The sequence below is a fragment of the Falco cherrug genome, chromosome 1 (assembly GCF_023634085.1).
Source record: "Falco cherrug isolate bFalChe1 chromosome 1, bFalChe1.pri, whole genome shotgun sequence".
Classification (NCBI taxonomy): domain Eukaryota; kingdom Metazoa; phylum Chordata; class Aves; order Falconiformes; family Falconidae; genus Falco; species Falco cherrug.
This window is the reverse complement of record NC_073697.1, coordinates 17,948,629-17,975,364: the sequence shown is the minus strand read 5'-3', so window position 1 is coordinate 17,975,364 and position 26,736 is coordinate 17,948,629. Positions and strand designations below refer to the sequence as shown.

Sequence of the window (26,736 nt, the reverse complement as noted above, 5' to 3'; positions counted from 1 at the left end):
GCTTCAAACTTTGGCAAATTTTTTCAGTACACAGCAGAACACTATTGCATCCATAATCAGGATCAGTAGAGGCTTGGTTAAAATACATATTGTCTCTTGTTGGCTGGGTCAGTTGGGAAACATGCTCTGTGTGTGTGCATCTCATGTCTATTTATAGTATGGAGAGGGTGGATTTTTAACTACACAGAAATGCAGGTGGAAAGCTGCTTTGGAGAGTAGCTTAGCATGCTATTCCTAGCCTGACTTGTGTACGAGGAGAGTCCATCTAATATGCAAGATCTTGCCCTGCTTTAAGCTGGTTAAACATATGTGGGTGAAGGCAGGACAGGATGGTAGGTTTTGTTCTGATTTTGCCCTGCCTGTTATTTTCAAACTCACCCTTCATGCATATGCAGTTTTGTGATCTTCATTGCATTCAAGTGACAAAAGCCTATGCAGTTGACATGAAAAAATAAACTTTAAACTATATGTTTATTTTAAAACACAGTATTAAATGGGAAGCAGTTGTAAATGTAAAGCTGCTTTTTTTTATTATTTATTTTTAGCACGAACAGGTGACCTCTGCTGATAGTTGCAGTGGCAAAGCTCTTATTAGGAAACAAAACTGACAGCACAGTGAAGGGCATGGAACTCATAATTGGCTTTTCTCATCCTTGCTACAGTGCTCACTTGGGTTTTCACAGTGTTAATAATTTAGTCTGAAATCAGGTAAAGAGCAAGAGCTGGTGTACTTGAGCTATACACACATTGCAAATCCACTTGGATTAGTAGGAGATAGCAGGCAGCACGCTCTAGCTGTCTTCACCTACACTGCTTGGGTATCTGCAGGCACCAGTGTCACCTCAGATGGAGGAGACTGGGAAGGATGGGTCTTGTTTGTGTGCCGGATGTCAGAGGGGCAGCTCTAAGTGAGCTGTGACAGCAGAGGCATAGAGATAAGCGGCCAGGTGGAAATTACCAAGATGAGAAGAAACAGAAAGGTCTGCAACGCCTTAACGCTTGCCTGAAAAGCAGCCCGCATCCATTCCAGTTAATATCTGCTTCCAGACCTCCTGTCCTCATCTGTGCACAGTCTATATGCCGTTACTGCTGCTGGCCTTGTTTGAGCCCACACATCTCAGCAGTGCCTCTCAGTGACTTCTGAGGTAACGCATGGCCAACTCTCTCTTGGAGATGATGTTTTTTGACAGCCTGCTTGAAACTGTTCTGCCACAGCCTCCTGACGAGGCAAGCTATTTAAAAACCAGGAAGAAAGCTTCAGCCCTCCGCTTCCATACGTGAGAGCCGAATAGTCCTTCAGCTCCATTTGGCACGCGTGGCAGAGTGGGATAAAAATGTGTGCTGTAACTTCTGATGGAATACCTTTTAAAAGAAAAAGTTACCTTAGAAGTTCTTCAACTCCATCTTCATTACCAAAAAACCCAGTGCTTGTTCCTTATGCTATCTATGGCAAAACCTTATTTTTAAAAAGCTGCCCAGTTTTTTAGTTTCCCAGCTTTGGCCAGTGTTGACTGCATTGTGCCAGAGAGGAGAAAGGTGGGCTTTTGCAAGGATCCTGTCAGCGTCTTTTCCCTTTCCCCCCTCTAGCCATCATGCTGAGCCCAAGGAGCAGGCTGCTGGTCCTCCTGCTGTGACAGGCTAGCAGGTGTAACTGTGTCAGCAGGAGAAGAGTGCAGCACTGGGGGAGCTGGTGCTGTCCCTTTCTTGTGTTCCTCCCTGGCTGGGGGCACTGCACTGCTTCTGCTTGGCAGTTGGGTGTCGAGCCCACGTATTATCGCGGCATCTCATTTGTGTGCGAGGTGGTTCCTCAAGCAGTGTAGTCTGTTTCTGGGTGATTCTTATTACCAGAATTCCTCTTTCATCCCTCTTCAGCATGTCTAACAGGGCAGTGCAAGGCTTGGGGCATGATGCAAGTGCATGGTTTTTTGGAATTGCTCGTGAAGACAGGACTTGGAGGTATTTCAGAGAGTTTTGTCACGCAGTTGCTATGCAGCTTGAATTGAGTGCCTGTGCGAATTTTAAATTGTTTCCTAAATTAAGAACTCTCTTCTTTTGTGGGTATGTGCACCTGTGCATTTTTGCCAGCCTGTTGTAGCAAAGGCAGACTAGTTCCTCATGTAACTTCTAAGGCTTGTTATGTTTGTTTAGATGTTTGAGATCTTATGGGACCCGGTTCTGAAGTCCTTTTCAGCTCAGGATTGAAGTAGTATCGTATCCTTCAGTGGCTGAGGTTTTTGACTTTCAGTGGGCAAGGGTAATATTACCCCGTTGCACAGTCAAATCAGCAGATGGTGTGCTATCCTGGTACATACAGGGAGGGGACCACACAAAATCTTTCACAGCCAACTTTCTAATAGATACTTTAACTGTTAATTCTGCTTCTTTTCACCTCCTCTAGCACAAGAAAAGCTATTTTTCATGTGATTGAATGCCTTATGGTACAGGAAACAAATACTTAACTTCCTCTAGGGAAGCATGATGCTACAGAGCAAGGCAGAACACGTGGTGAGCTGCGGCAGATTACCATGTAGGTGGTAATTCCTGCACATCACTAGCCTTTGAGTTGTTTATGCTCTGGTAAAATGAAAGCATGAATGTCTATTACTCTGGTAAGGAAACTGTGTTGAAGTCTATCACCCAAGCATCTGGTATTTATAGCCATTTTTTGCTTTCTCTAACCATCCTTTGGCTTTCTGGATACGTTGCTATGTTTTGCGTTGTGTGTAAGTGCACAGAAGGGGAGTTGCTGGAATCTGTAAGAATTAATCAACTAATCTCTATTAGCTTCCTTAACTGCGTTTTCCCAGAGGGAAAACAAGTATAACAGTGCTGTCTGAAATGACTGAATCACATCGTCTGAGCAATGCACTTGCAGATATCAGCGTGGATGCTAAGTGAAAGCACACAACTTCCATGTAAAAAAAACCCCCAAAATCAAAACAAAACCCCTGGGAAATGTAGTAGCTATTATTATTATTATTATTATTATTATTTACTTCAAACTATCACAGGCATCTGCATAGAGATTGCTTCTTGGCTGAGGTCACTGGAGGTGATTTTGTGGCACTACCAAGGGGAAAGAGTGGATGTGGAATTTGGGTCATGCTGGTCTGAGCTATTATGTTGAAGTTAACGTTGAACCAAAAGGTTTGAAGTCCTTTTCAGACAACTGCAGCTATACTTAACAGTACTTCAGGCATATTGCCTTGTAGCACTGTCTTTTGTTAACCTTGGGATGATATGTCTTTGCAATATATTGCTTGGCCTTCATCAGCTACTTGTGCAGGTTGGTGAACTGGAAAAAAATATATATATTGCAAAAATTCTAAAGAGGAGAAAATGTGGCAGTGTCTCAGCATTTTAATAGCACGTTGCTTGCTCTTTAATAACAGAGAGGCTTAAAAGTCATACTAATGGTACTCTCTGCATTTTTCTGCAGTCAAAATTTATTTAATGGCTTTGGCTTTATGTTTATCTAGCTTTTTGTTCCCAAAACCTCAAAACCAAACTTAGCCTTCACATTGTGAGATGTCTGTTATGCTAATTAAGTCTGTGAACCCTTATCAAAGAGATACTTGATTTTGTCTTGATGACCTTTCTAAACCTTTTTCTTTGCTTTTTAAGCTTGCAAGTACGTAAGTCATCTATTAAATTATCCTTGCAAAACTTACAATGGAAGTTCATCAGTCCAGATTCTCCTCCCTTCATATGTTATCATATGAGTGTAATTTTAGAATTGTCCCTTAAATTATTGGTCATGTAACAGACATCACATTGCATAGCCTGTGTCTAGCTGTTCCCTTGAATTTTTGTGGATAAGCCCTGCAGATTACAAAGGTGGCAGTTTCTTCTGCCTGCTCTCTTAAAGGAGCTTTCTGTCTTTGTGAACAAGATTGCCTTCCCAGTTACATCCATTTATTCGACCTCTCCAGAGTCTGTGGGCTCTGCATCAGTAGAGGAACTGGGCTGGAGTCTGGGGTCAGATGTGAGTGTGCCCGCTTGCGGCTGGCTCCGGTGGTGCCTTCTGCAGGGGGAGATAGTACGTGGTGGAGCATTGGAGGCTGTGAGATCACTAGGAGTTGAGCCTTTGCTTGAGCGATACCAGATTTTTTGGAACATAAATTGGTATTATTGCTGAGAGGAGTGGCAGTTATTGAAACGCAGCATCAGTTTGGATGGAGAAGTTGGCATTAAAAAGCAAAACCAAGACAAAACCCCAGCGACCCAACAGGTCTGGATGTTCTGTGATTGCACTTGACCTCAGCCATCAAAATGTTTTGTGAGTGGCACTCGGAGGTGTCTGCATGGTTCTCAAACTGGCAGCGAGTATGAATGTGGCAGGAGGAAATCCTAGCTGGAGATTGTGCAGATGTCAGTGTCAGCCAGCAAATATGCAGAGGGCTTAAATCAAGTTGTCTGTGGGGAGTATGTTAGCGTGTTCTCTGTAACGGCTGTAAAACTGCTAGTGGGGATAGACAGCAACATGTAATACTTACTCTTCTACACCCACAGTCCTCAGCGGAGCTGATCTCATTTCAGTGATTTCTTCAGCTTTTTAACTCTTCTTCGAGCAGCACGTGTTTCTTACTCCTTTTTCCTAAACTCTTCTTTTAAAACTGGCAAGGACAGCCCTTGCTGCTGGGTGGCTTGTGGTTTAATGGTAGTTTACAGGCTGAAACACAGCTGAGATGTGACTTGAAGGAAAAGAAGAAATGGGGGGGAGGGCAGAACAATTGCGGTGTGTGCAGAAAAGCCCAGCTCCTTCAGGCACTGGTTATGTAGCTTTATAAAAGATGAGGAGTCCTCGGATACTGCAGCTGGGACAGTGCAAGGGTGCATGCCCCCTGTCTCCAGGGCCAGTGGGTTGGGGGCACAGGGACTGTGCTGGGCTGCAGGCTCATGGTAGAAATGATAGCCACGGTCCTACCTGAAAGACAGGAGGGTTCCCTGGTGCAGTCAAGTGTTCTGATCAGTTCTGTGGTGATTTTGGCACTGAAAACAAATTTTCTGTGCGTGTCCTGAACAGTCTTGTGTTTTTAATGTTTTGTCATATATTTGGTACAGGTGTTGCAAGTCCATTTGTGGGCAGTGGGTTTGTTTGCCCATTGCACATTCTACTGCTGATGAAAGGGTCATTGTTTTTTAGTCTTAGTGTGCAGCAGGATAGTAGAACAAACAATGAAGGTAGTCTTCGAGGAGTCTCCAGCAGGGGTATGGGCGTCCCAGCATGTCCTAACTTAGCGGCTCTGGGAGTAAACTGCTAGCCAAAGGTGAAAGCGGTGTTGAGCATCCCTGATACCTTATGTTCTATATCTCCAGAGCTCCACATATTTTGGGGGCACATTCTTAAACCTTGTGTCTTAAAAAAACCAAAAATAGAGGTCCTTGTGCTGCCGATGCAGACTTCTGCAGTACTTGTCTGGTATCATGTGTTTGCTTTCCTTTAAATTTTGTGCCACAGAGGAAAGTGGTTTCTGCTGAGCCACTGCACGTGTGAGGAGCAGCGCACTGTCACTGAACGATGCCCTGTGGGGTTACAAAAAATCCTCCTGACGGTGGTTGCTCTATAAATACTCATTGTATGTAAATCTGTATCGATTTCAAAGCACCTTCAGGTTTATGTGAAAGAACTTCAGGAAGGGGTGTGACTTGTTTGGCAAGGATAAGGGAGGTCCAAGCAGGCTGCTGCAGATATTATCTGATCCTCATGTTAATTGAATTACACTTTTGTCTTCAGTTATCACCCCATAAAACTTAAGTTTCTGGAATGGGAGAGGCAAACTGATTTTGATTTGTTGCAGTCGATTCATTGTAGAGAGAAGTTTTGAATACTTTGTCCAGGCAGGATCTTGATACCTTATTTGTTTTGTGGGTTTTTATTGTGGTACTTTACGAGGTATCTCAGGAGCTTTCTGAAGCTATCTGCCAGTTGCTGTTTTCTGTACAGCTGTCTGCTGTTCACCACTTACTAAATTAAGAAGTAAATTAGGTGATTGAGCTACCAGAGTAAGCTTGCTGGGAAGAAAAAGAAGAAAAGAGGGATCCCCTTTTGGCACCGTGAGTTATGAAGCATCCAGATCCCTTGCCATGTGTTCCCTGCTGTTTGCTCTCCCTCTCCCCTCCTGCCCGCTGTGGGGTGCTTCTGCAAGCCTTGCTACATCCCAGCCACTTTCATTCACGTGATTCATCTGGCTGTGTCTCAGCTTCTGTTTGTCCTGGGGTGAGTCAGGTCAGCAGCAGCTATCTGTGCATGATTTTCTGAAGAGAAGTCAAATCTTTGTCAAATGAGCACTGCCTCAATGAGAGCTTTATGTAGACATAGACAAATGAGGTTGCAGGGAAATGAGATTCCTCATCTCCTCCCTCCAGTGTAAATAGTGCAGCATATGGGAAACAGGTGAGTGACCTTTCTGTGAGAGTGCTAAGGACGATGCTTTTTGGCTTTATTGAAGTGTTTGCTTGCTTTGCTGTTTATCTTGTTCTGGGGAAGATCCTCCTGATCAGGCACTGTAGCTCACTGCCCGCTTCCTTTAACACAAGAAGCAACTTCCCGGCCTTTCACTTTGAGCAATGATGCCAATCGTTGGACGTTTCCCTTCAATCTCTTGTTTATGGATGAGAAGCTGGTCTTGGGATGCACTTGGCTAGTTCCAGCTACGCAGTTCCTTGGTGTGTTTTTTTCATTTCAGTTTCCTTTAATGATACCAGTTAGGAAGGATGTGTAAATGACAGGTACTTCCAAAATGCATACCTTGCTAGCAGATGAGAAGCCGACCTGTCAGAGTGGTGTTCCTCATGGCCAGGCGGCAGGTCAGTGTGTGGAAGCAGCACAGGTCCTCCTGCAGAGAATCCCCGGCACCTAGTGCTGCCAGTAGTGCTGGAAGGAGGCACTGCTGCTACTGCATAGCCTCCTGCTGCACACAGCTGGGGCACAGGGCAGGTGGGCTCTCTCAGGGGGCATTGCTGCTCGCCCTGGCCATGCAGTTACCCTCGTCCCTATGTACCTGGGGAGCAGGAGGCTTTTGCTGTGCTCATCCCAGCCCCTGCCTTGCCCAGCAGTACCCATGCTGCTGATGCGTGGTGTCGGGTGTGTGCAGGGGGTGTCCTGCCAGGAGCTGCTAAGTGGTTTTGCTGATACATTAAAAGCAGATTTATGTGTTTGTACAAGCTGCAACGTCTGCTGTTTGTTAGGTAACTGGCAAATATTAGCACTGCTTTTGCTTTGTACTCTTCCTCAGAGCTTCCTTGAGTCTGGGCTTGTGAGCCCAAATGAAGGCAGCCACAGGTGCTGCCCTGGCTGTGTGTTGGTCTCCTTCAGGTGGCACTGATGAAGTGCCAGGGCACCAGCAGGGCTGGCTGAGGTCCTCACCATGCCTGTGTTGGGGAGCCCCAGCACCTGCCAGGCAGGCATGTGGTGGTCGCTGCCTGGGCTCCAGTGAAACAGAGGTGTGGGAGGTACAGGAGCAGTCCCTTGATCCAGATCCAGGTCATCTGCAGGTTTTCCAGAAATCGCTATGTTGCTGCTACCTGGTGCTATGTTCAAAGTTTTTTTCTAAGCTACACAAGTTGCAGTTGTATTGCTTTTCTGTATTTTAATGGCAGTTGATGTTCCCATGAGTCTAAAAACTGGCATTCAGAGACTTGATGCTTGATTCCTCCAGTTAAAACGACCTCTACTTTTCTTTCTGCAAGCTTAAGGGCTTCTTTTTCTGCTTGAGTCTACATTGATGCATAGAAGAACGCAGGTCATCAAACAAGGTGAATCGTGTCAGCTGAATGAGCGTGATTAATGAGCTCTGTTTCACTTCTTTCTCATCTTTATTAGAATATACCTTCTACTAAAGACTTGAAAACAACAGGCATTGTAAAAGTGCATTATTAACTACCCTTCTGATGGGGCTTTTAATTCTTACTAGCATTTTATTGTTAATGGACTTAAGTGAAATTTATAGAACTGTTGCTAAGCGAATGTTTGATGAGTGCATCTGTTTGTCTCATGTCAGTTGGTAAAAACAAACGAAACTCACGCTACTTTCCTCTTTTTGTGTTGTAGCAAACCTTCCCTGGTGAAGTCCACTCCATTGACGAAATTTTGAAGGTAGGTGCTCTTAAATAACACATCTCTGGTTTGCTTGTATTTTGCACGCATTAAAGTATTTTCTGGGGGAAGAATGTTGCTCTGCTTCTGTTCTGTCAGTGGATGTTGCTATCACTAAGTATGCTGTGGAGAAGTAAAGATAAAGGTCCAAAGAGCAAGACTGACAAGTCATCTGAAACACCTAGAGCTGCTCCTTCGCCAAGTCAGGGGGCTGCTTTTACCTCACGTGCTTCCTCCAAAGGCACTGGACATGCTGCCTCCTGTCCATGCTGCCAGCCCCAGCAGCACCCATTCCACCTGCACCCATCCCACCTGCACCCATCCGCACGGCACTGCTGCTTCTCCTTCACTGTAATTCTAGTCCATTCGTACAGAGCTAAGCCAGCTCCAATGCAAAACTGTCTCTGTAACCTTGTGGCAGAGCTGAGTCTGTGAGCGGTGCGCGGGCTTCCAGTACCTGGGTTTGAGTACGTGTTGCCTGTGAAAATGTGAAAGTGTGAAAATGCACTGTGATCTGCAAGGCGGTCATGCTGATACTGAGAAGACAGTTCCTTGATTTTGAATAGTATTCTGAGACAGTGAAGTCCTAACGGAAGTGTTTGGTTTCTGTGATTCATTTCCGTCACTGCTGCTTCAGGTTGCAAAATCTCGATGCCTTTATTGCTCTCAAGAAGCAGTTGTTTGGGCAGCATCGTAGCTGAAAGGTGCTCACTAGCTGTCATGCACTGGTTGGTATTGCAGCCTGTGTACGTTGCCTGGAACTACTGCATCCTTGCGTGTTTCACAAGGCATCCTGTTTTCTTGCCTGTTTGGAATGCATAACATTGTTTTTGCAGCAACTGCAGGGGAGCACATTCTAATACGTGAAGAGGTGTAGTGTGGTATATTGAAGAGTTTATCATCTATTGAAAGATTGCACAGCTAGTGAGTGGTGAGCAATGAACAGTGGGAGGGGAGAAAGGAGAAGGCGAGGGTGGTGGTAATGTGATCAAATAGTTACCCAGACCAGTTGTTGCACAGAAACCCCTGTAGATTGCTCTGATCCCTGCTTATAAGGCCAAAGGTAGCAATATGGTTTAATTCCCCGTAAATCTTTGCATTTCGTGTTATAGATAAAGAAACATGAGACGCTTCTGAACCTTCATATTTGTGCCTTGATGAAAAAACGGCACTTTTAAATTATGACACAGTAGATTCTCATACTTCAGCCTATTTGGTACCAAAAGTACAGAAATGTACTTTGCACTGACACGTTCCTCATTCATTTCTTTGAAAGCCCCTAGGCAAACTGTGTGTGGTGTATGCTTGCCATGAGATGCATTCAGCATGAACATAACTCCTAACTTTCTGTGCTGAGCACAGTGCCAGTATTGTGTTACTCTGCATGCTGCTTTCTTTGGAAAGCTGCGGGGAACAGTTGTGATGACGGTCACTATGGATGGGGATGGTGGGTGTGCATCTTGAGGTAATGTTGGGCTGGGGGGGGAAGATCCTGAGGTAACTATTCCTGGAAGGGCAGTGAGGGTGATAGGCCGTATGAGATTGCTTACTACTTGGAGTGACTATTGCACTCTTCAGGATTTAAAACTTGAGGATCAGGAGCCAAGAGAAGTCAGTCTTGTGCGATTTCAGCAAGGTGGTGCTGAACTTCTGAGCCACAGCTTGCCCAAAGGCCTCATCTGGATTAACCCTCATTATTATAGCATATGTTCAAAAGCCCTTGCCTGTGCAAGGGTTTTCGTGTGTGTTTGTTGTTAGCGAGCTGGTGTGGACCTGGCGGTGGTGCCAGGCGAGGCAGGCAGGGGGGTGATCTCGCCTGCCAAGCCCTGTCCCATGGCTGTGGTGTTTGTGCTCTGCTTTCACCTGGACCGTGGCTGAGCCCAAGAAGCCAGTACTTGGCAGTGATGGCGGGTGAGAGTAAGGGCAGGGGAATGGGGCAGAAGGATTCCTAAAGATGCAGCACATCGGGAAGTCTTTTTTGTTTGAAACCAAGTCACGGAGCTCCGTGTCAAACACTTCTTGGTCGGTCAGAGCAAAAGCCAATGTTTCAGGCAGAACAGCGTGGGGAGCGGCTGGCAGGCAGAGCGCTCTGGCTGACCACCTTGAGTTATGGAAAGCCTTTTGGAGTGTTGCTGCTGTAAGGGGATACAAGAACTTCCCTAGTAGGAAAGTCCTGTGCTTTGAAAAAAACCCAGAACTACTCCTATACAGGTTTTACTTAATTTTCCCTTTATTAACTGTGATAGCTGAAAGGCTGAGGCCTAATCCTGCAAACACAGTAAGTACTTTACTCTGTACAAGCTTCACTGAGATTGCTCTTCCTTGGGCAATGCAAGTATGTTTGCAGAAAAGGAGCGAGCCCTCACCGTGCTCTGGCTGCTGCGCTCAGAGGAGGGCTTCCTGCTGCGATACCGTCTCTCGGATTTATGATCGGGTCAGCAAGGACTTTTTTTGGCAGATCATATGAACCTCTTAAGTGTAAAACTTCATCTGCGTGTTATCGGCAAAAGTACTGTAAGCCGCTTCTCTCAATCTCTTTCCAGGAAATGACCCACTCATGGCCACCTCCCCTGACAGCTATTCGTACGCCTAGTACAACAGAGCGTTCCAAATTTCCCTTCCCAAAAAAGGTAAAACACCCTCTTTTTGCCAGAGCTTTTGACAAACTAGAAGAGTTTTCCAGCTCTTGCATGTGTTTTTCATGCAGTTTTGTCCCCCTTTCATAGATAAAGACTGTTTGAAGAGATTGGCTTTAGAAGTCAGATAAATAAAAGCACAATGGATCTTGAGTTGTATAATGGCTGCTTGCAACACATAGTTTTACTGAGAATTAGATCAGATTGTGCTTCCGAGTAATTGGTTTTGAGTGGGCTATATGGTAGTATAATTATCTTTCCTCTTAGATTTTTTAAGCAAGCCTTGTATTTTTATTGAGCCACGGGTGGGGGGATGAATGAATGAATAGTGTTTCAGTGACTTAAACATTTGTTACAATTGAAGGCTTCAAATGTGACTGCTTTTCAGAAACATTTTAAGCGTCTGATCTCTGTTGCAGCACAACAAACATCTTATCTTTTTGTCAACAAAAATATTCGCTGACTGTGTTAAACATTTGGCGGCTCTTACAACTTTTTTATTATTATTTCTTTGAAAATGCACATACCACTAATGTGCTAGCCACACATTTTTGGTGGCAGGAGGTATTTCTGTCCATGCTAAGCAACATCAGGCCAGCTTTTGACTATTGAACACTTCAAAGTCATACTTTGATAAGTATGTCGAAGTATTTATTACAGTAGGTAATGTGGAAAACAAATCATCGATATGCTGCTATTAAGAGAGCTGATTAATTTTATTCTCAATTTGCCCTTTGTCCTTTCTTTCTAGGGATTGCAGCATGCTGGATCTGTAGCACAGAATCAGCGTAAGTAGAAATCAAAAAACCCACACTGTTATGTGTGTATTGACAGGTAGTTTAGTGTGGTGCATGTTATAGGTTGAGGAGAACATGTAAAGTGTTTACACTGATGAAGGAGCACAATTTCGTGTGCTTTGCTGAACAGTGCTGAATTTAGCAAATGCTTAAGGGATTGTATACATTCATTACGTAGAAATTAAGGAGCAGTTCAACAGCAAACAAACAGTGTTTCATTAGGAAACCTCACTTGGAGTGATGAATAATCTCGATGGCAAACAGTTACATTCTGGAACAAAGTGACTTTGTGATCTGATGCTCAGAGACCATAGGGTAAAATATGCTAAAGGTGAGGCAAATAAACCCAACTGATTCATTTTTGAATTACAGAACAGTATGACGCATCTTCAGAAACGTTGCCTAGTTCTCAACCAAGAACATCGTAAGTAATCAGACCCGGTTCCCATCTCTACTGTGCAGTTACTTAAAAGAACCTGGAATTAATTAAAATCTGTTTTACTTGATGGTTTAGGAGATTAAGATTTTATCAGTCTGATTTTTGTCATAAAATTTCAGTGCAGGGAATTTTCACCGATAGAAACATGAATGTTTCATGATAGAATCATAGAATCATTTAGGTTGGAAACGACCTTTAAGATTATCAAGGCCAGCCATTAATCTAGCTCTGCCAAGTCTACCACAAAACCCTGTTATGATTAGAATGATTGTGTTAAAAAGGAAACTGAAGGAAAAAAAACCCCAACTATTAATGTACCAGATTAAAAGAGTAAAAAAACTTTGATCTATGGCTACTTGATATCTTGTCATAATAAGTGCTATTCAAACCGGTAATAATGCATTCAACTGACATAAATTGTAAGGGATACAAACTGAACCTGATCTATTCTGCATATTGTTTTTAAGCCTGTGAAAGCTAGTGAAGCTACAGCTACAAAAACTGAGAACTAGGGGTGAAATGTTAAAGCAATTGCATGGTGTGACTTTCTGTGATTGCCCAAGGAAAAGTTTTCTTAAAAAGTGTTGTCTTAATTTTATTTTTATTTAAAACAACCAAACAAAAAAAGCATTTCATGTGGACTTTCTAAAAACCTCAATTTATATTCTAATCATGTTAGCTAGTTAGTGGGGTGAAGATGAAATCTCTTGTAGCTTCTTCTAATTAATAGTATTTATATATTTCTACTTCTCTATATATTTCTTCTTTTCCCTATCGTGTTATGTTTCCTCTCAGAAGAAAGCTTCTTAGAGTTTTGAGTCTTAGTGTAAGACATTTGTGTATAATTGCTACAAAAGTTTTATGAGGCTAGGAAGGTGTGCCAACTAATGAACGAACTTCTCCAATAGAAAATTTTAGGTTGGTCGATAATGGTACTGTCCTTGTAGGTGAAAGTGGTTATCTATTCATTAGGTTAATTACAGAAATTACTTGAAAGTAGTTTTGTGTGGGCTGATGCTGGTCTTTCAGGATTAACCTGGCCAAATGGCAGCATTGATAGGTTCTGAGCATGGAGTAGCAAACAAAAATCTTTCCATGGCTGGAAGGTGAAGGGGCCCGTGTGCAAGGCAACTGCCAAACCATTAAATACCTATCAGTTCATGTGATATATGAAGTTCTTGCATTATTCTGTGATACATTGTTTCGTGGAAGGCTGCACACTACAGACTACAAAGCTTACTCCACTTGTTTTCCTTTCCCTTATAATGAACAGTTTAATTAAAATAAAAACAAAACTGGGCTAGTCACAGATAAAGAGGAAAAGCATCTCTCCATCTTGGTTGAAATTGTAGAATTTTGCGCTCAAGTTCCATAAGGTCGTGAAACAATTTTTCACACTGTTCCAGCATCGTGCAGAGGAGCCCTTGCTGGCTGGGACTGTGAGACAGTGTCTTGCCAAGCAGTCAATAGCTCCCTTATTCCATTCTTTATTTTGTTTCTCCTTCTTCCACTCCAGCTTGCTCCTCCTGAACAAACTCTGGAAATTTTCATTGTGCTGTTAAAAATACTAGGTTCAACTGCTCCAGGCTCTGCCTTCCTCCTCTGCTACCCTAAAACCATCATCTTTATTTCAACTCTTCTCAGCTGCTTGTAAAAATCCCTCAAGCACTTCAGTCAGTTTTCCACGTGGCTGAGAGAGAAGAGACTTTTACTGTAAACAAGAATCTGAAAATACTCAGTTTTTAGCCCAAAGGTCCAGAATTGTGAATTTGGCATGGTACGTAGCTCTGTCCTTAGCCAACATCCCCTCTCAGCATCCATGTGGGCACTTCAGAGCCAGCACTCATCTACCAGGAACGCTTGTACCCACAATTGATGACAACAGTTGAAGCAGGAGGAACAGTGTGGCTTAGATGTGTGTCCAAAATGGAGCCAAGCAATATTTGCCCAAGGACTTCTTTTATATCTTTCCCTTGAATTGCTGCATCCCTTCTTTTTTGTTTTGTTTTTGTTTTTGTTTTCATTTGCACAACAGGGCTTGCTTTCTTTGCTGTTCAAAGCACACGTGACTGTCTGAAATTCAGCTGCCTAGAATAGCTTGTGTTACAAAGTGTAGCTGGCTGAAAACAAACAGCATTTGTGCTGGTTAATTAGAAGTTGAAATCCCGGCGCATCTGTGTGCCCAAATTAAGCATTCAGCTTTACAGAGCATGCAGGGGTTTCCCAGATGGCTTTCCTTCTTGAATACAGCCCCGAAGTTAGCACCTGGCTGCGCTGGAATGGAAGTAGCCTTTCTTTTAAAAGGGGAGATGCCAAGCTCATTCTTGGTGATGCATCTTTAACCCGGCTGGCAGAGGGGGACCTTCCTGTGCTTTCACTGGGGTTGTTTGGCATGCAGTATTCATTTTAATGCTGCTTCTCTTGCTTAAAAGAGCTGTTCTTAAATAGATTTACAGGGAGATTGATAGTATGTATATAAGCTGCAAATGAGCAGGTCCTGCAAATGAAAACTTGGCATCTATTAACTCCTGAGCTAATTAAAACATTAGAATTATTAAAAGCAGATTTATTTTCTTTAACTAGGCTATTTAATGATTTGTTGAAAACCTTGGTTTGGGGAAACTAACTGGCTTTGTGTCTATCCTTGCAAAAGTATGGCTCATTTAAAGTTTCAGTGTTCTTTCTTGATCTTAAATTGAACTTCAGTAGTTCCAATGTTCTTTTATGCTTATACATTTTATTTACCAGCAGCTCAGGTGAAAAAATCAGTTGGTTTTATTACAAGAAGATAAATCAGCTTTAAAATATGATCTAGATAGCGTTTCCTTGCATTATCCTCTTCCCTCTAAAGGAAATTCATCTGTAGTCCACAATTCTTAAAGCAAAACAAAAAAAATGAAAACACTTTCAGAACTTTCTAGCATCTCTGGAAGTTTGTTCATTATCACCTTTGAAGGACTACTTCCCCTAATGGGTTGGGGCTGGGGGGGTGGGGGGGTGGGGGAAGAAAAAGAATTCATTGAGATGCCAGTAGACATTTGGCCACATTGCCCAGAAGTGTGGAGAATTGTTGCTGTTCTTTCCCGGTTGTGTCTCAGTGGACTGGCAGTAAGCTTCAGCTCTAGCCCACGTGCAGAGCTGGTGTGTGCAGGATTGCTGCAGATGCTGTGCTGTTTGCCTTCTGTAGGAGATGCAGGGGCCTCATTTTCCGAGGTGGTGTCTCACAGCTCTTCCCTTCAGTGTTTAAAAGAAGAGGCAAGAGTTGATTTCCACTGAGAAAGTGTGTGAGGAAGTGAGGCAGTGGAGGCTGGGAGATGGAAGAGGATAGTTACAGGGGAATGGCAAATTCAAAATGCCTGAAAAAAGAAGGCACATAGGTCTTTGCGAGAGCCATCGAGCAGAGCCCTTGGGCACTGGGTACCTCTCTGCCTCAGTGAGAGGGACTTGGGACCCATAGGGTCAGTTCCTTTGCAGGAGGCATCCCCTGTGTGGGAGGGGTTGGCTCTGCTGGTAGACACAGGAGGCGTTTGGGGTTTCCTTATGCTGTCCTGCTCCGTGGACAAGAGCAGGTTTGTCACTTCTGGTTTGTGGAATTGTTCGTTGTGAGCTTCGGCAGTCCTGTTTTGCACGGAAGTATCTCCCTGCATGTCAGCTGCTTTGGTACGACTGTAAAATAATTTGTCTAGTTAGTGGGGATAGTGTTTAAATAAGGCAATTGCTTTTTTATTCAAGGTTTTTACTACTCTGTTCTCATGGAATCGTAAAAGCAAACTGCTCAGGGTCATTAGAGGTGACCTGCAGAGCCATAAATCTTTTTTGCTTTGTTCATAATTTGACATGAAGGCTTGAAAGAGTGTGAAGGTCTGAATAGTTTTCCCTTTCCTAACAAGCATCGGGACCACTGACTTGTCTACACATTTTCCAAGGTGATGTGGTTCACTGGGGATTTTCATATTTGTTTTTTTGCTGTAAAATGTGTTATGAGGAGTTGGAGGGTTGTTTTTCCTAATTGGCCATGAGGAAGATTTCTCACAGAGAGCTTTTAGTTTTAAATGAGGTTGAAATAAACAGTTTTGACCCGATTGATTAAAATCACTGCCTCGGTTCCCAGGTTTTTTATACGATTTTTGGAAAGACACTTGCGTAAATCTCTGGGTTGAGGAGTTCAGTCTCCAGCTATTTTCAAGATTTGAATCATTATACTTTTGAGTAGCAAGGGGTTTGCCTGTCTTGGTTTCCAACTCCTTTTAGGGTGCCTGCATGATTACCGAAGAGGGGGGGATCACAATCTGGGAGAACTTTGGGTTCCTCCCTACAAATTCTTCCCTTCCAGCCTTTGAGGACCTCAGTAATGCATTGAAATTGCAAGCAGTAGTTACCACCTGCAGGCAAGAGAACAAAATTATGCTTTTGGAAACATTTACAGGCAGCTTGCCCTCTACTCTAGCAACAGTAAAACAAAGTTGGTGCCTCCCCACATGTAAACTGCTTTGGGTATCTGAATACATCAATGTTACGGTAACTGCTGAGATGTGCAGAATCCTTAAGTTCATTGTGTAGAGAAGAAATAGGAGATAGACTTGACCTTGACATTTACTTACGTGTGTGTGATAGGAGACTTCAGCAGCAAAATGAGGACTCCTGTGACAGAAGAAATATTTGTAACTCCTGAGAGAGAGCATGAACATGCCCAGGTTCTGGTGCAGAGATGATGCTTTTTTGCCCCTTGGGGAGCCAGTACAGGCTCATGGCGTGCTAGTCTGTTGCTGTACAAGGATCAGACTTCTTCCACCCCACCGTACTGTCTTAGCATGCTACGTAATCTTTGTTGATGAGCATTCCTCTCACAAACTGCATCTTTGTTGTCTGTAGATGGCAGCCAATAATACTGACTTCTGTTGCAAAATGTCCTGAGATTAGTTGGAAATCACAGTAAAATGCCTAGGTTGTGCATTACCATTTTATCATTCATTAGGTAATGACAGGGTTTAGCAGATTGAGCGTGTCAAATGTTCAAAAATGAAATGGGAAGTTGGTTTGTTTTGGCAGGCGCAAACCAAGTCTTTTTCAGGGTCTGCTGCTTGAAAATGTGTTTGCCTTGGCTGATATTTATCTTCTGGTTGTCTTTCAGACTGCTCCAGGAAGACCTGCAGCTCAGTGATAGTGAAGAGAGTGGTGACGACCAAGTCAGTTTTAGATATTTTATACACTAGGCACACAGACATCCCTTTAAATCATCATGACTTGTGTTCTTCCAAGATCCTAAAGCTAACTTTCCCCTCCCCCCTTTTTGTTTTTGTGAACGAAACAGGTTGTTGAAAAGCCACCTTCTTCACTTGCTCCTCCAAGGTACAGGTTTGTTCCCAAACTGCTAGCTAGACCAAATAAGGAGGGAAAACGAAACTACTTTTTTGTTATGGGGTAGATGGGTAAGGGTTCCTGGTTTTTCTTGTAGATACAGGCTTTGGTTTCTAGCTATCTGAAGCTACTGTTGAAAATTTGCTTTAGTTGTGTGGGGTTTTATGGAAAGCTCCAATTAGAAGTGAATAATCCAGGCATGCTGGGTTTTGCGTATGAACTAGAACTGTATTTCCCCAGCTGTTCTCTTCTTCTCTTCCCTTCCACCAGTGTATATATAGACCACACTAGAGCTAATGGCATTTTTCAGTTGTTGTAGTAGTGATGGATGAGGCACAAGTCCCATTTTAGTTCAGAAGGAAGCCCAGAATGGCCAAGTGGGTGAAGAACAGAAAAGACTTAGGTAGACTCATGGAAGCTGTTTCAGCTCCTCCTGATAAGGCAGCTGATTGTAAGCAGTTCCTGCCAGTTATTGTTAGGTAGAAGCAATATTCAAGGTAGACTGAATGGCTGCGTGCCAACATTAGAGGAAGAAAGGTGGAGAAGGCCAGAGTTTTTCCTATAGGAAAGCACTGACTTACATTTTGGCCTGGATTTCTGTATTCTTCATGCACAGGGTAATGGTCTACAAAGTCAGACTTGCAGAAGGGCACGCCCATTCTTGGCATGACCTGCATCTCTGCAGACTCTTGAAATAGTGTTCTCATGGTATCAGTCTGGATCAGCAAGGAGCTTGTCTCAAAATCATACCAATGTGTTGATACTGACAAGGGAAACCAGTTTTCAAAATAATAATGAAAAAAAATAACATTTTGATTTCATACGCCCATTTCAAAACAAAAAGAAGCTGTGCGTAAAAGTTCTGACTCTCCCTCAATTCCATCCACTCCCACTGTCAGTGCTGGAGACATCCCATTTTTGAGTAGGAGAGGCTGTTGCAAAAAATGCTGCTGCTTGCTGTGGCTATTAACAAAATGCTTACAGCACCTTGACCAAGTAACACAGATGGAGAAGTGAAAACTTAAGAGGGAGAATACAAAAAAGAGAAGCCATCCTGACATGTATATTTCTGTCTTTGTTAGCCCATATTGGCAATTTTTCTTTTGAGGCTTGGGGCTTTCATAAAAGCACTTGCCAGTTTTGGTTGGTTTTTAAACTGTGGTTTGGCTAAATGCAGCTTCATACTGTAGCAGTGAGGTCCTACTTACATATTTGACTGGGTTGAAATTGAAGGTTTTATTACTTTCAGAGTTTTTTTCTATTCCAGTGCCGTATCATTTGAGTATGGCTATGCGTTCCCTTGGCCTTCTCCCCTCTCTTCTCAGTGCCAAAACATGGGGTTTCAGTTTTATTTTTGAATCCTGCCATGTCAATGTAATAAGTAAGTAACCTCACCCATGCTGCTTTCTAATTTTATCTCATGGTGGCCTTGCAGTGCCCTACAGTCCCAGCCTGAGAGTGTGGCATCAGCACATTCCAGCAGCTCGGAGTCAGGGAGCACCAGTGACTCAGACAGCTCTTCAGACTCAGAGACGGATAGCAGCTCGAGTGACAGTGAAGCAAACGACCCTCCGAGAGCGTCAGCGCCTGAGGTGAATGCACGTAAAATGTAGAGGCTGCTTAATACAGCCTCTTGCCTCAGACTCTTCGCTGTTTGAATGAAGTCAGGACAGGAGACCTGAAATAGCATCATCGTTCAGGTGTCCCCTTGACGTTGTTGCCGTGTCATCAGACCTTTCTTGCCCTTTGCTTTCCTTCTACAGTTTGTTACTTAAACAACCCTTAGTAACAACATAATTAGGCTTCTATGTGTCTAACCTTGAAGCGTTCTCCCTTCTCCTTTGACATCATTGCCTAGCGGTCCTGGAGGAATTAGTGCCTTCACTGGTGAGACACAAGCAAGGTACAGATGAGAAGTGTGGCTTGTCTGGCGTGTTTCAGGCCGCCTCTGCCCGTGCAGCTTTTCTGGGTGCCAAGCCTATGGGCTGCCTCAGGGTGAGACCGGTTTCCTGATATGTTAAGAGGAGCCGCTGCTTCCCTGCAGCTCTTGTGCATGAGTGACCATTCAGCTTCTCCTAGATCGCAGCTGAAGTGAACAGACCTGGAGGAAGGGCTGGAATGTGCTTAGACTTGCTTCTGTTGAATTTGGCTCAGATAGTGCTGTACTGGCATTTCTGAGACTTTCATTGGAAAAAGCAAACAAACAGAACTTGGTGCCTTAAAGTCTCATAATTGAGACCATGCATTTTAAAAAAAATCTTCTGCAGAAATACTCGTGTCCCAGTTTCCAACAGTTCCTCCAGCTTGCAAAACATTCTCAGGCCAGAGGGAAGTGCATGGTTGTAGCCTGCAGACCACAGTTGATGTAAACCAATTCGCTGACAGTTTTGAGGTGCTCTCATAAAGTCCAGAAACCTTGTAATTTATTTCTCCTCACCTCCCCCGGCCCTAGCTTTCCTTTCTTTTACATTAGAAGCACATGAACAGGGAGAATCTTATGTGCAGAAAACAACCTTGGAGAAGGCATATCTTTTCGTTCACATCTAATATACTTTATCCTCCATCAGTTCAGTTACAGACTTTGCCCTCTGCAATGTGGGTGTCTTTGGAAGGAAACAGATACTATACTTCTCCTCTTTTACCAGATCCTGCCTGGTTTGTCCTGAAAATACTGGGCTGTAAGATCCTTGTTGCTTTAGTGAAGTGCTAGCTATTTGCCGTTGATCCTTTTATTCTTTTTTATTCTAGCAAACAGTTCATCTGTGATGCTCAAGGAGCAAGTTAGTACACATGGCTGTTGGTTTGTAATCAGTTCTTCACATGAAAAGCACAGACTTTAAGACCTACAGGCAATAGTTCCTTCTGTTCTTTAAAAAAGGAAATTCTCTTACTATCCTTTGTGTTTGGAAAACTTAATAAAAACCTGTCTGATAGTGTAGATCACAAGCGAGATAACCAATGGTAGAAGTGCTAGAAAAGGAGCATAGTATGCCACTGTCTGATAGCTACCTACATTATAACCCAAAGTTTACTCAGTCTTTTGGCCATGTTTTTCTAGTGTTTGACCAAAAAACCCCTGCTCTTCAGTGGCTAATCAGTGAAAATTCTAATGAAAACAAAGCAGTTTTGTGTTATCTGAAAAGTATAGTGGAATTTGTGGATTAATTTTACTTACAAACCTGTGGTAAAACCAAACTCTGTTGCAGACATGTCTTGTTTATCCATGTGTTCTACAGTGAGTTGGGTCTGGATAGAGATAAAATCACCGCAAAAGGGATTCTTTAGTCTTGGAAAACCTTTCATGTACTAGGCTTTCTCTTTTGATGGAAGAGTTGTGGCTCTTCTCAGAAGTGAGAGTTGTGATCAGGGAGAGTTGGCGAGAGCAGGTGTGTAGCTGTACTCTGATGGTGCCCAGATAATGAGCTACATGTTTGAGCGATGCCGAGACATATGTGGTATTCTCAGAATGGGCCTCAGAGAATCACGTCCCCGATATGCAGCTTGCAAGCTCTGTTGTCTGTCTTAGGGTTAGCTGGGTTTGCTTTTAATTTGTCAGACTACTGTGAAATTAGGCAGGGCTTATAGCAGTCTCATTAGGTTATCTGACCATGGCTCCAGAGGCCTTCAGACCTTGGTTGTTGCTCATGCCTTGCTTGACCCAGAGGGAAGTGAGTGTTGGCTTGTGTAGGCAGGGGACTTTGAAGAGGTTGGACTTTGTGCTAGCCATACAGGGTTTTTTCGGTAAATGGTTTTCTTTTGGTTAAACCACAGCCTACCTGTCAGACTTCAAGGAGATGTGATAGCTGGCGTGGCTCCTCATTGGTTTTGAAAGCAAGTAACTTTGTGTGTGTGCAAGTAACTTCCCAAAAGTGTTGCGAGGACAGCACCTAATCCATTGTTACTACTCCTGCTATCTGTACGCTTTGTGTCTGATTGTGCAACAATGTTGATTAGCGGCAAACAAAGATGAAGCTTTTGTGTGGACTGGTCTCTTGCTACTAAGTGACAGGTAGGGCTAGCAGAGATCCAGGAGTGCTGTGCAAGGCGTTTGACTGGTGCTGTGCAAAAATGAGGTCTGTGTTTCTGAAGTAAGTGTTGATGTGCGCAAGCCAAAATGTCTCCACTGTCTCATGGTCTTTCACTTTCAGGCTGTTTTAACAGTAAGGGGAAATTTTATTTGGTTCTGGTAAGCTGTGGTAGGGTGGAAATAGCCCATAAAAGCATCAGTTTTGCATCCTTTCTTTCTCTTTTTTTCTGCAGCCGGACGCACCAACATCTAATAAATGGCAGCTCGACAACTGGCTGACCAAGGTGAACCCACCAGCAGTGCCAACAGAGAGCCTCGGGAAAGATACCCAAGGGGATGGACGTGAGGAGGGCAAGGAGCAGGGGCAGGGCACCAGCAGCAACTCCTTCCACCAGCAGGCTGAGCTGAGGGAGCCTCGTCAGGAGAGCTCCGGCCAGGAGGCCAACGCTCCTCAGGACACTGATCTTCCAACCAAACACAGCTGCCAGAAGTCTCCAGTGTGTTCCGAGGAGCCCCCACCCAGGCAGACTGTGGGTATCAAAAAGCCTGGTAAGGCCCCAGTGTACAAGGAGCCCAAGGGAGGCCTGAAGGTGGAGAGTGACCCTGGTCCTTTTGAGGTCAGAGACCAGTCTTCCAGAGACAAGCCAAAAGTCAAAACGAAAGGGAGGCCACAATCCTGTGACAGAAGAGGCCTGAAGCCAGCACTGGAAGAGTCCCCTGAGAACAGAAAGCACAAGCGCTCCCACCAGTCCGATGCCAAACCCTTCTTGGACCCCAAGCTCATGAGAGATGCTTTGTTTGGCAGCACACAGGAGCTTCTCGCTCTCAGTCCCCTTCCTCAAGTCCAGGACATGACTCCCACCAGGACTAGTGACCACAGGCCTGCTGCTGTGGCCGGAGACGATTTTCACAAGGAGAAACTTCCCGTGCTTGTCAGGGAGCCCCCGCCAGTGCAGGACTCCTCCAGCCATCAGTCCCTCATGGTGAAAATAAAACTCCCTCTCCTGTCACGAGTCCCTGAGAAAGGCAGTCACCAGAAGAAAGCAGAGGCCAAGAAACACCCTGGTGCCAAGAAGCAGAACTTGGAGAGGAAAACCACGGACCCTCCGGACAAGTCTATTCAAAAGAGGAAGGTGAGTGGTGGAGGTGAAGGTGGGTTTGTGCAGGGGCCAAGGTGGGTGGTTGGAAAACCTACGCAGAGAGTTCATTTCTGCTTCATAGGTTGGGAGGATGAGCCATTAGGCTTCTGTAAAGGTTTTGTCAAACTTCTAAAGGGAACACGTATCAGAGCTGCCCACAGATGTTTCTTGTTGGTCACAAATCCCCTGCTGAGCAAAGGAAAAGCCCTGTAAGCTGTTTAACAAATGCTTTCGTGTGTTAAAACATTTTTTGCTGTGTTGTCTTGAAATACCAGTTTTCTCAGGCAGCAAAGCCCCAGCCCTCCGCTGTCGGAGGGGCGCTCGGCAGCAGGCTGTCGGCATGTGCTTGGCCAGCCCCCCTGTAGCATTTGTGGATTTCTCTGGCTTTCAGCCCAAGCAGAGCTTTGTAGGCCTGCGGTGTCCCCTCCCCCTGCAACCCCTCTAAAAGCAGCAGGACACCTGAAGCACGCACCCCCAGGCTGTGCAGTCATCAGCACTATCCATTTAATGTCTTTTGTGACGGTGCCCAGAGGGAGAACCGACGCAGGCTGTCCTGGTCTGTGGTTTTTGGTTTTGTCCATGTTCAAGTCTTCCGCTGCCTTTAGCCGTGTGACCTCAGCCTGAGTAGTGAACTCTTTTCCCATGTGGAATCATTTATTTCCACCAAACGGTTGTGATTGCTTGCTCATACAGAGGGACAAGTTCTGCAGGTGTGGACTGTGTTACTGCTGGGGTGATGGCAGGAGCCTCGTGTCTTTTGCTTTTCCGTAAGTGCAGGCTTTGAACTGAACTGGGTGGTTTGCCGATAGTAACAAATGTCACTAAACCCTTCTTTGGATCTAGCACTTGGATAAATACGTAAAAAACTTCTTTGGTTTTCCCTGGAGCTGCTGTGGTGCTAACGATGGTGCTAATGCTTAAAGGACGTTTCTGTCCGGTAAGGGGCTTTCCAGAGACCCCTTTGTGGAGTCCTTTAGTTATAATAGTTGCTTTCCCTTGAATTGCAAGACAGCCCTTTATTTAACTGAGATGGTAGTTGCTCACAAGTGTTTTTTGGAAAGCTGACTCCCAAAGGGAACTGTGAATATGCTTCCAGCCAGCTGGTTCAGCTGCATAAAGGGTTGGCTTGCAGGCCTTACGGTGAATGGGCACTCGCTGTGGGTATTTCAGTGCTTGTGTACCTTTTTGGTGCTCCCCAGAGAGCAGATGGCTTAGCATGTGTGCGTGAATAACCTTGGTTCACACATGGGTTTTTCTGAACTTCCCATAGTTGTGGGGGAGAATGGAGAAGAGCAGGGAAATGGTGAAGAAACTTGAGAGACCCTGGCAGCCACCCCCCACCACCACCCTTGCAGAGAAAGTGGGAGAAAGGTAAAACAGGCAGTAAATCTGTCCTCCTCCTGTTGTCTCAGTGACCCAAGAGAGGAGCTATTTGATGTTAGAGATGTCTTCCCTTGCAGTCTGACTGTCTTACTGCAGGAAAACCCATCTCGGAGCTTCCCTGCCTGTATTGTGTCAGTGTGTGTAAGTGTCCTTGGAGGCTGGGCCTTCACTGCAGCCGGGCAGGTCAGGTACAGCTGTGGGCCATCATCTGTGGCCACATGGAGCTCAACCTGAGAAACAGTTTAAGGACACTGGTCTAGTGGAAGGTGTCCCTGCCGATGGCAGGGGGCTCTGTACCTTTAAGGTTCCATAGAACCTAAACCATTCCATGGTTCCATGACACAATCTAGGTTCCAGAACTTTGTGTCTAGGTTCTGGAACTTTGCCTCTAGGCTCCAGAACTTTCCAGAGCTTTGTCTCTAGGTCCGGAACTTTCCGGAGCTTTGTCTCTAGGTCCCGAGCTTTGCCATGAGCACACTGTCAGAGGTAAACTGTGCCGAGCGCAGCCTGCTGAGCTCTCTCACAGCGACGTGAACCTAGAAGGTAGTCTTGAGAGAGAGAAAGTCCTGGAATGGTTTTGGCTATGACCAGGCACACTGTGGATAATGCTCACTGATAAGTGCCATTTCCTTTACGTTTTCTTCACTTGCAGCACATCACTCTGAAGTTTTTCATTCGGGTGAGCTGATGATTTGCACACTTTGTGTTGTAAGGTCTATGGAGTAAAATTAAAAACTAGTATTTATTGCCTCTCTGCCTTAATGGTTCTTGTTCTTCTAGAAGACAATGGTAGTGATTTTTAACTGACTGTTTAAAATCTCGTCTGTATCAAAATCTTGTTAATAAAACCCCTGCACATCTGGGGAATCTAAGCGATGTAATGCTCCTGTGAATGCAGTTATTTCCTTCCTTTTGGTAAGGTGTATCACAAAACACAATCACTTGTAGTTCATGACTTTGCCAGGAGGAATCTGAATATATTTCTGTAAAATCTGGGGGACGGGAGGGGACGACGGGGGGGGGGGACACACGACATCCAGAAGAGGCACATTGTTTTATTTTCAGCAATGGAAGCGTCTTAATTTTGATTACTATTAGACACTTTACTAATATTACAAGAAGTTTAGCAGTTCCATCCCTGCCACTACAAAACAGTTGATCTACACAAACAAAAGTAGATAAAATGTTGTTTTAGGATACTTGTCAGTGAGCCTGAAATCTATGTCTGCTGTGCTCTGGGTTTCCACTTTGTCGGTTCCAGTATCTTACCTTTTCTTTTTTTAATCAGAATTGATCAAACTTAGCTGTGTTGGTCTGTACTTTACCTGAACTTTCAAAACCTGAGCAATTTTTTTTCTCTTCCTGTTAGAAAGAAATGGAGAAGGAGATTGATAGGAAGAAAATGAAATTGGAAAACAAGAAAAAATCATTGCAGTCTTCAGCTAACAAAGACTCCAATAAAATGAAGTGAGTATACAGTGGTGGGATGGCAGAAAGATGCATAAAACCGAGTCTTTCTTAAGAAGCTTAAAGCGAGGAACTGTGTCTCCTGTCTTTATGCCCATAAGTTTGCTTATAATGTGCCTTCTGAAGCTTAAACTGCTGCAGATTTGTCTTTACATTCTGGAGCCAACCACATGGCTATGGGAGTGTGATTTATTCAGCTTTTTATTTCTTGCAGATGTGATGTGATATTGGATGTCACCTATCTGTTGCTCCCTTCTTAATGTTGAAGATTATGGTTCTAATCATTCAAGCATAAGCTGGTGTTTCTGTGGCTGATTGTCTCCCGTACTTGGTTTGCACTGCTGCAAAACCATTGATTGTTGTGGCATTTGTCCTGATTTCTAACATTGAGATGGAAATGAGGACTTCACCATTTTAAATGCGAACTTGTCCATCCTGCAGCTACTATTGCTGCATGCTCTGATCCACGTATTATATGTAGCTCAAAAAAAATCTCTTTATGCCATGTGAAGTTTAATTGCCAGTTGTGCCTGTACTGCTTCTTCTAAGCTGGTAGGCAACCGCTTGCACTGCTGTCTTTCAGACTAGATGCAGGAAATACATTTGTGCAGAAAAATTTTATGTTGTTTAAGTTGCAGACAGTATGGTAGACTGCCTGCGTGCTGGGAGGCAGGGGTCATTTCCCCTTCTCCAAACTAGAGTGGTAGTAATTTGTCAGCAGATGGTCGTCCTAGATGATCTGGGAGGTGATGGCTGTTGTGTGGGGAGTAGCGTGTGCTTGTTCTGCACGATAGTTTAGGTGTTTCAGGGGATGGCAAGAGAATTTGCTGTCTAGTTGAAAAAGTCCCTTCTCGTGCAGCGGGGTTGGACTAGATAATCTTTAAAGGTCTTTTCTAACCCAAACTGTTACATGATTCCATTCTATGATTTTAGGTGAGTAGGGCTTGCGAGTTCATGTATCATTTCTTTCTGCTTTCATAAGAGGTGGAACTAGCCTTAAAATGCTTTTAAAAAGGGAGTTGGACCAAATGGTCTTTGAAGGTCCCTTCCAGCCCAAACCGTTCTATGATTCTATGAACTTCTTTTTGTTTGCCCATGTCTTCCTCATTCTAGGTTCTGCTGCCATACTTACTTTGGGGAAGTTTGGCTCTCACTGCATGGGAAGCAGCAGAAAGCTTCCTGTCAGATGCACGATACTTCCCATGCGTGTAAGGCTCTCGGTCTTTGTGAGGTGAGAAGGTGATGTAAACGTGTTTTGCACATGGAGAAGCTGAGGTGCAGACAAGTTGAGTTGCTTGCTCAGACTCCTGCTGCAAACAGGTGAAATAGTTTAAAATGTTGCCGGGAGGCTGTGACTCTCGTTCCCATGACTGAGCAAGCACGTCCACAGCA

The 26,736-nt window shown here is 44.2% G+C and overlaps 1 protein-coding gene across 4 annotated transcripts in view; it reads left to right on the top strand.

Annotated features, from left to right (window-relative positions):
* AFF1 (ALF transcription elongation factor 1) overlaps positions 1–26,736 on the top strand; it is a 99,020-nt gene that overhangs the window by 59,777 nt on the left and 12,507 nt on the right. For 3 of the 4 annotated variants that reach the window (XM_055701005.1, XM_027813031.2, XM_027813032.2), the window contains exons 4-12: positions 8,054–8,098; positions 10,642–10,728; positions 11,486–11,522; positions 11,904–11,955; positions 17,102–17,156; positions 17,282–17,319; positions 18,764–18,920; positions 21,589–22,488; positions 25,247–25,344. In XM_055701005.1, coding sequence (XP_055556980.1) covers positions 8,054–8,098; positions 10,642–10,728; positions 11,486–11,522; positions 11,904–11,955; positions 17,102–17,156; positions 17,282–17,319; positions 18,764–18,920; positions 21,589–22,488; positions 25,247–25,344 — 1,469 coding nt within the window. The remainder of the gene's footprint in view (positions 1–8,053; positions 8,099–10,641; positions 10,729–11,485; positions 11,523–11,903; positions 11,956–17,101; positions 17,157–17,281; positions 17,320–18,763; positions 18,921–21,588; positions 22,489–25,246; positions 25,345–26,736) is intronic. The other variant, XM_055701018.1, reaches the window with a different exon arrangement.